Source organism: Andrographis paniculata, unplaced genomic scaffold (assembly GCF_009805555.1).
Source record: "Andrographis paniculata isolate CXL003 unplaced genomic scaffold, ASM980555v1 Contig60END, whole genome shotgun sequence".
Classification (NCBI taxonomy): domain Eukaryota; kingdom Viridiplantae; phylum Streptophyta; class Magnoliopsida; order Lamiales; family Acanthaceae; genus Andrographis; species Andrographis paniculata.
The window spans coordinates 7722338-7734753 of NW_026137596.1; the positions used below are offsets into that span (position 1 = coordinate 7722338).

The 12416-nt window shown below is 38.9% G+C and overlaps 1 protein-coding gene across 1 annotated transcript; it reads left to right on the forward strand.

The window, feature by feature from the left end:
- Positions 1 to 11267: 11267 nt before the first annotated feature.
- Positions 11268 to 12184, forward strand: LOC127259854 (uncharacterized). The gene is made up of 2 exons (XM_051287465.1): positions 11268 to 11553; positions 11643 to 12184. Exons 1-2 carry the CDS (start codon positions 11268 to 11270, stop codon positions 12182 to 12184), a joined length of 828 nt encoding a protein of 275 aa, XP_051143422.1.
- The last annotated feature ends 232 nt before the right edge of the window (positions 12185 to 12416 follow it).

Below are 12416 nucleotides of genomic sequence, written 5' to 3' on the forward strand. Positions count from 1 at the left end.
AAACAAACCGTGACGCCACCCCTGCCTCGCCTCTGCTTGCCTTCGCCAGACTGGTTCAACCAAATCGACCGTCGCCCTAATTTCTCTTCACTCTTGCTCGGTAGTATCTCTTCATTCTTTATTCCTATTACTATCAATTTTGGGATTTTATATTGAGAATTGGATAATTACTCAAAACTGCTCATTACAATTCACATTGTTGAATTTCAGTGCTTAATATCTAAGAAATTGGTTTCATCTTGGCGTCGAATTTTCCTTACGTAATTGTAATATTGAGGTGTTAGACTTAGTTTGCGCAATCTTGGTATTGATTTTCCGGATAGACTATTATAGTCATGCTCTTGATGCTCTAAATTGAGATTTTCCAAGTGATACGTTTGAATATCTGCCAAATTGTAGGTGTTTAGATATTGCCTTGGTGTGGTTATAGTCTACTGTGTGCTATTTCATTTTGCGGATTTTACGGGTAAAGTTGAAGCTTCGGCAAAAAGCTCCATCAAGGCTACTCAATCAGAACGTATTACCAAGAAGAAACGCAGACAAACCGTCATTCCATCTCCTTCCGTGCCACGTATTCCCACGGGTGGCACCTCTTCCACTGGTCATCGCGCGTGTCGCGCTGCTACTCAACTCACCCCCGCTTCAGTCGTTGGAAGTAATTTGGATTTCCCTGACGCCAAGACCGCCAGCGTTATGATCAATGCTTGGAACCCTGTCAAAAGATCATTACTGGTAAATTCTTTCACTCACCGAACTTAGATAAGCTTCAGGTCACCATTGAGGTAAACACGTGTCTTTCCAATATTGGTTGGGCCTTGTTTGCTACTTTCCATTTACCAGCAATCAATGAGTTGGTCTATGAGTTCTTTTCTACATTCCAATTCACGTATTGCCTGATGGGTTGGATTTTTTTACCCCCGATGTCATCCAGTTTTGGTTAATGGGGAAAATTTTTCATCATTCTGGTATAGCATTAGTGACATGGTATCGGGTGACCCAAACCCGAATATCGGCGGACCAATCGCGACCCGTATCCGATCAAACATTTTACTTTGTTTAGAGGTTGTGAGCCGTTGATTTTTAGATTAGATGTATGGACCAGATTAGATTAGGTCTTCTTAGCATATATTTCTTATATTCTACTTGTAAAACATATTTCATACAATTTTTCAGAAAAGTAACTACTACATTGAAGAAGTTTCCGTCTTTTTGGAGAGATTCCAACCATCCATTGGAGTGATTCCAATCAACCGAGAGGGTTAATTTTTGAGCCTTCGGAATGCAGCTTACGTGAGAGATGGAAGAAGCATTCACAAGCCTCAAACAGTTCATGTGGATTCATGAAGGTGTTTGCTCGAGAGGAGTATTCTTCGATTGATTCCAAACTATCCGCCTGTTCGTTTATTCGATTTCGTAGTTGATTCTTCTCGTGAATTGAGATTAGATGTCATGGATTTGATCCTATCCATGTCATAAAAATTTGGTATCAGAGCGGTTATCATACTTGCTTCTAGTTGATCTCAATGTGTTCGATCATATGTCTCAATGCCTTTTTTGAACCAATCGTTTTGATCCAATCTATTTTTTTTTTTATCCAAGCTGTTTTTGATATCATATTTTGTTTGGAAATCTATAAATTTCAGTCCATGATGAAGATTTGTTGAATTTTTTTGATTGGAAATAGTTGATAATTGTTGGTAATGAATGCTAGTTCCAATCCATTGCTAGTTGTCAAATGTGAGTAGTGTTCTTGAATTTGATCTCAAAAACACAATTAGTAGTAATTTTTGGCCGGCACTAGCAAGCCTTGTTCGTAGTTTTCTAAGCGTTCTTAGGCCTTGATTAATCAATATAGTTGAATTAGAGTCTAATCGCATCAAGGTGATCAAGAGTGATTTGGGGGTGAATCGAGTGAAATTTGTGAGTTTTGTTGGTAGATCGTGTTTTCGTCGTAACTTTTGCATAGGAACTCCGATTCTAGATTGTGAGGAGGTTTCAGAATTGGCATCAAATTTTCTATACAGTGAGAACTTCTTTGCGTTTGAAGTTGATTGTTATACACTGTCCTCTGTTTTGTTAAAAGGTGTGGCAAAATTGCATTGAAATAGCCAATATGGCAATCCAATTTTGAAAAAGGTATGCTCTAAACATCAAGTAAAAGCCTAGAGCATTAAAAAAAAAAAGAAAAACAGAAACAAAAAAAAATTGAGCAGCACACCTTAGTATTCTATTACAGTACATCGATTAATATTCTTGTAGTAGTCAAGTTGTATTTTGAGGGTTCCTAGTCCGTGTTGTGGGAGTTGTTTCACCAGGTTTGTGTCTTGAGTGTGTTGAGAGGTTGTTTATGATTCTTATTCACCTGGTGCATTAGGATTTCTATTTCGACTAGTTGTTTAATTGAGGAAAAGAATTTGTATCGACCTTTATTTGACATTTTGCGCTTATAGTTTGGGGTCGAATCTTCTAGTTTTGTTCCCCTAGTTGATGCATCTTTATTTCGTACTTCTCTTGAGTATTGTATTTGAAGGATTCCTACGTTCTATTTTGAGGTAATTGCGCTCGTTTCTTCCCTTTCATGATCGTGGTTGTTTCTGATTTTTCCTTCTGAGTGTTGTGAGGGAGAGTAAGGATACGAACATTTCGATATACATATATAGTTTGTCTTTTGAGTGTAGGATGGCTTCTTTTGAACAAATGAAGGAACTATTGGAGTCTAATATGCAACAATTGGAAGCTAATATAGAGAAAACATTGTCCATGCAACAAAAAACGACTTGGGATCATGTAGAGTATACCATGAATAAAAAGTTGGATGATATCAATCATAGACTGTCATCTTTGGAGAATGCTCAAACAGGGATCCCTTCTGGAGTAGTTGCTGCTGTTCGGGAAAAACAAGCCGCGGCTGAATCTTCACATCACTGCGATTTGAGCCCTTCGATGAGGTCGGTCTCACACCATAGCAGCAGTTTGGATTACTTGTTCAATGATCGAGCTCATCATCGGTGCAGTGGGTTGGGTGACAATGTCTCCACCATTAAGATTACCGTGTCCAGTTTCGGAGGATTAGGCGGGGCGGAGGAGTTCCTTGATTGGGTAACCAAGTGTGATATGGCATTCGAATGTCACAATTATTCGGAAGGCAAGAAATTCCGCATGGCAATCTGAGAATTCAGAGATTATGCCTTGACTTGGTGGGAGAAGGAGAGACGTTATAGGGAGCGACATCGAAGAAATCCAATTGATACTTGGACGAAACTGAAAGAGATCATGAGGAGACGCTTTGTGCTGGATAGTTATGAGCGGGATATGAATATTAAGTTGCAATCCTTGATGCAAGGTTCGAAGTCGGTAGAAGAGTATTTTAAGGAGCTGGAAATTTTGATGATGAGGTTGGACATTGATGATAGTGAATCCTTGACAGAGGCTCGATTTATTAAGGGTTTGAGGCGTGAGAAAGCCGATACGGTTGAGCTGCACCGTTTTCATTCTCTTCGGGAAGCTGTTGATTTGGCAATCAAACGGGAGGAGCAGCTCAAGAGACCAACATCAACCAGACATTCCTATCAAAGGAAGTTTCCAACCAGCTTTGTAACTTTGTTCGTCTCTTCCACCGTTTCTAAGGGGGTAGTTTCCACAAAGCCTTTTAATAAAAATATGGATAAAGACAAGGTGAAAATAGTAGAGAAAAAGGATGATGCTGCTGTAAGGTTCAAGGGAAAGGAGTTGGGGCATAGGAAAGAGAAGATTGTGACGTGTTATAAGTGTCATGGGCAAGGGCACTATGCAGGCCAATGTCCCAATAAGCGGACTGTTATGATTTTAGAGAATGGCGAATGGGGTTATGTATATGATGGCGATAGTGATGGAGATGGTGATGACGTAGTAGTTACTGAAGATAATGATGATTTTGTTGAGGAAGTTTGTGATGAGGATCCTTAAGTTTAGTGGTGATGCGAGCCTTGACATCTCCACCACGTGAAGATGCAAACCGTAGGGAAGACGAAAAACGAGAAAATTTGTTCCATTGTCATTGCAAGGTAGCAGGGCGTACCATATCCATGATAGGAGATGTGAAAAGCATGGTTTTGATGATAATTATATGCATGATGGCTATTTGTTTCGTGGTGATAAGTTGTCCATTCCCATATATAGCATTGGGGATGTTTTGATTGAGGAGAGTCATGGTAGTCATATGCTTGGACATTTTGGAAGACATGCTACTTTTGATGTTCTTCTTGTTCATTTTTATTGGCCACATATGCGTAAATATGTTGATTCTTTTGTGGATAAGTGTCTTGCTTGTAGAGTGGCAAAGAGTACTTTGAAGCCACATGGTATGTATACTCCTCTTCCCACTCCGGAGGGACCTTGGTTGGACATTTCTATGGATTTTATTCTTGGTTTACTTCAGACACCACGTGCTAAAGATTCAATTTTTGTAGTGGTTGACAGGTTTTCCAAAATGGCGCACTTTATACCTTGTGCGAAGACAACAGATGCGAGTCATGTTGCGAAGTTGTTCTTCCGGGAGATTGTGAGATTGCATGGGGTTCCAAAAACCATTGTTTTGGATCGGGATGTGAAGTTTTTATCCTATTTCTGGAAAAGTCTTTGGCATGAAATTGGGACGCGCTTACTTTTCTCTACCACATGTCACCCCCAAACGGATAGCCAAACGGAAGCTGTGAATCGCACGTTAGGTAATTTGTTACGTCGTATGGTAAATGATAGTGGGTGGACATGGGATGAATGCATTCCTCATGTTGAATTTTCTTATAATAGACATGTTAGCTCTACTACTCATTTGTCTCCATTTGAGGTTGTTTATAGTTTTAACCCCTTAACTCCTACAAATTTACTGCCACTACCTAGTAGTGAGTATTTGAATTTTAGTGGCAGGGATTGTGCTACATCAATTTAGGAGCTGCATGCCAAAGTACAGGAGAATATTGACAAGGCGGCCACGACATATGCACGATATGCTAATCGAGGAATGAAGGATATGATATTTGAACCCGGCGATTGGGTGTGGATGCACTTGCGTAAAGAACGTTTCCCGGGGCTGCGGCATGGGAAACTTTCCCCTCATGGAGCTGTACCATATCGTGTATTGGAGCGCATTAACGACAATGCCTACCGCATTGCACTTCCGGAAGAGTTTGGCGTAAACGCGACCTTTAATGTTGCCGACTTGAGTCTATTTGATCATGCCAATGATATTTCTACTGTGGTGGAGCCTAGCCTTGAGGACAAGGCAGCCGAAGGGGGAGAAGATGACATGGTATCGGGTGACCCAAACCCGAATATCAGCGGACCAATCGCGACCCGTACCCGATCAAAAACATTACTTTGTTTAGAGGTTGTGAGTCGTTGATTTTTAGATTAGATGTATGGACCAGATTAGATTAGGTCTTCTTAGCATATATTCCTTATATTCTACTTGTAAAAAATATTCCATACAATTTTTCAGAAAAGTAACTAACACTTTGAAGAAGTTTCCTTCTTTTCGGAGAGATTTTAACCATCCATTGAAGTGATTCCAATCAACCAAGAGGGTTAATTTTTTAGCCTTCGGAATGCAGCTTATGTGAGAGATGGAAGAAGCATTCACAAGCCTCAAACAGTTCGTGTGGATCATGAAGGTGTTTGCTCGAGAGTAGTATTCGTTGATTGATTCCAAACTATCCGCCGGTTCATTTATTCGATTTCGCAGTTGATTCTTCTCTTGAATTGAGATTAGATGTCATGGATTTGATCCTATCCATGTCACTAGATTCTCAAAGTGGCGAGTACTCCCATAGTTTATGTGATTATGCTGAACCATTTTCTAGTGAGTTCTATGACTTTTGGCAAGAAATTAGTGGTAACACCTCCCAGTTTCATCCATGCGATGCTCATTCCTCATCTATCAAACTTCCTCTTTTACGACTCATGCGTAAATTCATTGCCTATAATTTAACTGGTAGAAAGGATGGTGCAAGTGTGATTTCAAAGGTTGAATTATATATGTAATGGGGCATGACTCACGGCATCATAATTAACCTTCCCTTTTGGTTGGCTGATAGATTTTCTCATGTGCTTTTTACTAAAGGCGGAAACCTTATTCACGGCTCTTACATCACATACCTCGCCCTTAACCTTGGTCTTATTTCTCATGTTTCTATTAAGTATCTTACTACTTTTTCTCTTCATAGGGCTTGCTCAATGATGCCACTGGATATTCCTTGTCTCAAGGAGTGAAATTGGTTACATACTCCAATGGGACTCGGTTCTTCACCGGTACACTGGTCCGCGGATCACAACCTTCTCCAGACCTCCCTGCCTTTGATCCCGATCCACCCGCATCCTCCCCTCATGACTTCCAAAGGCAATTTAATCACTTGTGAGCTGCACTTGAACACCAACAAACTAAAATTTCAGCCCTCCAAGCTGAGAATGCCCCGTTCTACACTGAAGTGACTACAACCCTCTCCGAGCTAAATCTAATGATCCAGTCACTCATTCCCCGTACCGATTGAAATCGGCTCCTCAAACTAGGGAAGCATTAGACTACCCTTCTCTTTCTTCTATTTTAATTTTTCTTTCTTTACATCAAGGACAATGCATACTTCAGGTGTGGGGAGAGTTAAAATTTTTGGACAAAATTTTCATTCCGTGCTACTTTTTATGCCTAATTTGCTGCCCTTTTGCATGTTTTTTTGATTAGTCTGAAGTGAATCATATGTGATTTGTGTGATAGGTTTTTCTAGCATGACTAATGACATTTGATTGGTGATATGTTGAGTCAAGTCGACGTTTGAACCCTATGAGATTTGAGCCTATGTTCCAAAAGTTATATTAGAAAATAAATTGCATATATTCAAGTTTCTGGAAGTTTCTTCCATGTGTGATTTGTAGTGCTCAATTAAATGACCTAGAACTTGAGTGATTATGCATGTTGAACTTGCAACTATCGAGTCTTGCATTTTGTAAATGATAAGGGCATTAGGTAACCCAATTAAGCCTTTTATTATGACCTAGCACAATAATGTTTCCCTAGTTAGCCTATTTGAGCCTTTTTAGCCTATTTTTTTTCTATAGTAAACCGTCTTTTAGCCTCATACCTTTCTTTTGATTAAGCCTTCTCCGATTTGAACACTGTGCTAGAAAGAATTACTTTAAGTTTATCATTGTGATGCGCTTTATTTTTTGGCACTAATTAGAGAAAAAATTTGAGTACGAAAAAATCATAGTATGCAGAATGGTTATGGGTAGTAAAGGTATCTTTATATAAAGACAAAAGCCAAAAAAAAAACAAACAGAAAACAAAAAAAACAAAAAAATAAATTCAAAAAAAGAAAAAGAAAAAAAAATCTTGATGAAGTATTGTTATTTAATTTCGTTATTGAAGTTTGGGTAATGAATAAAGTAAGGATTTTATTGTTTATTCCGATTTATTTTTCATGTGCTAGCATCATGTTCTTATTGTATTCTTTTCTGACATATTTTAGCCTTTGTAAATCCTTGTTCTACCCCTAACTATAAGCCCTGCTATAACCCTTATTGAAAGACCCTTTGATTCTTTATGTTAGATTCAAATATTTTGAGTAAGCGAGATTTGAATTTTTACTCAAGCCTATAGGATAATGTTTTGTTGCACTAACTGAGTGTTGAACCAATTATACACTTATTCCTTCAAAAAGCATGTGCGTATACACTTTGTTTTGTGAGGTCGATTTGGCTCGTGTTGAATTTCTAATTGAAATGGTTGTGTTGGATTCTCTTGTCACATTGAGTCGTCTGGGATTTCTTTGGATTATTTTGAATCAATGCTTGAGGGCAAGCATGATCTAGGTGTGGGGAGGTTTGATAATTAGAAATCGTATTCATTAAGTGTTCATGTTATATGCGATATTTGATTGATTTTGACTCGATTCTACCTAATTTCTATGTGTATTGTTTTATTTCCGACATGTAGGAGAGAAAAAGAAAATTTGGCGTGATTGGAATAAAAAGTAAAGAAAAATTCAGATTTGCATTCCCAAGTTAGTCATGGACATGACTAACTTCACCTTTTGACATGAGAATTTAATTAAAGGCCCAAAAGCCCAACTGCAAATAAAATAGGCAAAATTAAAAGAGAAAAACGAAGTCACGCGTAGAAGAGGGGGAGGACGGCTAGAGAAAATACGGATAGAAGCATGAGACTGACAGACTCATTGTTCACGTAGGAGCAAATCAATAGAAAAGATTTCCACTCCCACTATGACTTTATCTTTCCTTTTTGTTCTTTGCTATTTAATTATGGAGTAGTTACTTTTCTGGTTTGAGGGATGATAATGTTTTGGTTCTTGTGCTTTGGAGATTCTTAATTTTCTTTATAAAAGTTCTTTTTTTATTATCAATATTTGTTTAATATTGAAAATAATGTTTTTGATTGTTAGATTGATTGGATAATTTGGTACCGATATTTAAATTGGTCTGATAATCTAAAGTCAATTCAGGTAGGATATCCGTAATTGTATTCGCATTTGAATAGGTGACACCCGGGTTGAATAGTTTCTTCCCGGGGGTTAGACAATCAAACTTAGTTGCTCCTCTTAGGTAATAATTATTTTGAATTGAGTATTTTTAAATTAAAATGCGATTAGGCAATATTTCTTATAGGCGCACCTAGGTTCATTAGCTTAATTAGGGGTCGTTAACGGTCGTACCTTAATTACCTATACTGTAAGGAAAAATTGGTTATAAGAGTTTGTTAATAACTATAACCAATTTATTGATAGTTTAATAAGAACCAACTTTATTGAATCAATGATGAAAATAAAAGTGCCATGACCGCATCACCCCTTGAGCCAGACATCCCCTTGATGGCTAGTCATTCGTTGATTTAATTGCTTTGTTATTTTGTCTTCATTAGATAACAAAAGAAAATTCTCGCATTTTATTTTCTGCATTAGAACGCAAAAGAGTGAATCATACAATCCCTATGGAGACAATCCCTTCTCCAGTGTTACATTAAATTGTGATTACGGAATAGGTAAAATATTTGATTGACCGTGCGACAAGTCATTGAGAGAGTAAGGTGCTAATTGTATTCAAAAAATGATAGTAGAAAACAATATGTGTTACAGATTGTTACCTACTACAAAAAAATAATAATATCTCCTTCCCAACTCAAAGTACCATTATCATTTTCGTCTATCCTATTCAAAACTATCAATTTTCTATTTTAGTCAAAGTTGTCATACACTAATATCAAGTACCCTTAATTTTTAATTAAATTATAAACATACTATTACACATACAATTACTTTATACATAAAGGCAAAGGGTAAATATATCAAAATCTCTTACACACTTCCACTGACAAATAAAATACTATTATTTATTAATCTACTACAAGATCTCAAAAGGGCACTTTCATCCGGAATGGATTGAGTAATAGATTTTCAAGGATAATATTCACTTATAAACCCCAAAATTTTCCTCATTAAACCACCAAGCAAAGGATGTTGCCAGGGAATTCATTTCATTCACAAGCGAAGGATTTATTCCCTCTCTAATGCCCGTGCAATTCATTTACGATGGATTTTTTAAGGTTCTAGTATAAGCTTGCATAGGAGTATTTCTTTGGTAAGTTCTATCACAAACTTACCACATCCTATCCAAATAAATATGTATTTAGAATTTCAATAAATTTGTCTGAAACAATTTCAAAGTTATAATACATGTGTTACGTATGAAATTTAGAATTAGGTTAAAAAACTCAAGGTAAAAAGAAAAATGGGCCTAGCAATCGAGTTGATCGAACTGGCCGACGGGCACCGTGGGAAACTCAGGTAGAATAGATATATTTCTGAAGAAACAGCGGGTCTGAAGGTCCGCAGGTCGGAAGGTCCTCAGGTCGGGAGGTCCGCAGCTCGGAATGTCCTCAGAACGGAAAATCCGCAGGTCGGAAGGTCCTCATGTCGGGAGGTCCGCAGGTCGAAAGGTCCTCAGGTTGGGAGGTCCATAGGTCGGAAGGTCCTCAGGTTGGGAGGTCTGCAGGTCAGAAAGTCCTCATGACGGAAAGTCCGCAGGTCGGAAGATCCTCAAGTCGGAAGCTCCGTAGGTCAGATGGTTTGCAGGTCGGGAGGTCTGCGATTGGACCAATAAGTCGGATGGTCTTTAAGTTGGAAGGTCTACGGCTGGACCAATAAGTCGGATGGTCTTTAAGTCGGGAGGTCTGCAGCTGGACTGACAAATCGGATGGTCTGTAGATCAGGAGGTTTTGTAGTCGGATCAATAAGGCGGAAGATTTGCGGTCGGGCCAAAGAGGCGAAATGTCTGCGGTCGGTCCAGGGAGTTAGATATTGTTGAGAGTAAGTGAGAATGATACTCTGGTCGGTTGAGGGCACATGTCAGCAGGAGAAGGGTTAGCAGACGGTTGAAAAAAAAGACGTTGTAACCGTTCAGGCGATGGTTTCCAGTACCGTTTCTCAAGGAGTATTTAAGGATTTAGATTTTTCTTCTACAATCATCTTCAATCAACTTCGACAAAGCAAAGTCAGATTCGGGGATCACCACTTTAAATTTCCAGCATCTTAATTTCCAGTTAATCTTTTTATGTACCGTAAAGTGTTTAGAGATTCCTAATCTCAGGCGCTAATTAATCAAGTTTAAGGATATTTCCATATCTTTGAATTTTACTTTTTGTTTGTTGAAAAAATACATCAAAAAATTGGCGACCACAGTGGGAGAAAGGCAAGATTGCTGATCCTACATCAACAGAGAGTTTCATACAACAGAGGTCCGACCGAATCATCAGAAAAATCAATATGGCAGGCACACAACCTCAATCATCATCAGCACCGGTGGGAGAAAATATTTCACCACCAGTCATGCCAAATCCAGGGGATATCCCTCAACCACCTACCGATTGGTTGTTGTATGTTCAACAATTGAACAATCAGCATACTTCAGCGATGCAGAACATGTTGCGCGAGCAACAGAACATTATGTTGCACGAGCAACAAAATCTTATGCAGAACATGTTAGATCAAGCATTATCAAGGGTTACTCTTCAACCCACTCAGACGCCGCCAGGGGTGTCACCATCAAGAATGCAAGCAAATTTTGCAGGGCCATCATATGTGGACAGCACACTTCCAAGCGCCACAAACTTTAACCGAACAGATAGGGAAAAGACTCCTCTGACTTTCCCAAATAATGTTCCTTTGGGACCATGGGGTGAAAATGTTCAACCGAACAATGCAAGAGAGGAAAGGCTAGGGGGACATATGCAGGATCCCATTCTTATTCCTGTGCAAAATCCCATTGATGTTCCTGATCATCAACAATTTCATTTGGGTGATGAAATTGCTCACGTATTGAGGGTTCAGTTTGGTCTAAATCTTCGGATGGCCAACCGACCTGCTTATCAGAGACCGTTTCCAGAAAGGATTATTAATGAATATCCTCTCCGAAGGAATTACAGGCCACCAGACTTTCATGCTTTTTCTGGAGAGGATGGATCCTCCATTATAGAGCATGTGGGGCGTTTCACAGCACAGCTGGGGGAAATTGGTAACAATCCCTTTTACAAGTTACAACTGTTTGGATTATCTCTAACTAGGACAGTGTTTTCATGGTTTTTAAGTCTGCCACCTGGGCAGATACAAACTTGGGGGAAGGTTTAGAAATGGCATTTCATGCCAGATTTTTCAATCCCTTGCCAACGGTTTCTTTGACTAATTTATTGGAAATGAAACAATATCCAGAAGAGTCAGCTTCACAATTTATTGAAAAGGTGCGATTAATGAAAGGACAGTGTCCTACAATAATCAATGAAAAAGAAATAACCAACTTAGTGGTCCGAAATATGCATGGTCGCCTAAGAGATGCACTCACTGCACATGATGTGGAGGATTTGGCAAGCCTTGCATCCAAGGATGGACGTTTAGAGTCTCTTTTCAGGGAAAGGGATCAGAATTTCAAGCGTAATAAAGGTCAACATATGGCTAGTATGGAAACAGAGGCATACGACTTTGATTATGATCAAACAGAAGAGATGGCGGCTGAAATCATCTCTGGAAAGCCTTATGTATGCTCTAAGTTAAAGCCAGCACCAGGAACAGAAGCTAAAGGACAACCGACCTTTGACAATTCAAAGGCCGATGAGATATTTGATATTCTGGTAACTGATGGTCAGATCTGAATTCCAAAGGGGCAGAGGTTGGCTACTAAGGAAGAGATCAAAGGGACGCCGTACTGTAAGTGGCATAACTCCTTCACACATAAGACAAGTCAATGCACTTATTTTTGAAATGAGATCCAAAAGGCTATTAAGGCAGGTCGGCTCAAGTATATTACTTTGGGAGTGGAGCAGCAACCATTTCCAAAAGTAACCACAACAATGGTTAACATACAACCAACTTCCAGAAAAGAAA

Bases quoted from the DNA above. Each gene is read 5' to 3' on its own strand.
- LOC127259854 (XM_051287465.1), top strand. From the start codon at position 11,268: ATGCAGGATCCCATTCTTATTCCTGTGCAAAATCCCATTGATGTTCCT. The intron at 11,554-11,642 runs GTAACAATCCCT...CCACCTGGGCAG, and splicing joins AGCACAGCTGGGGGAAATTG to ATACAAACTTGGGGGAAGGT.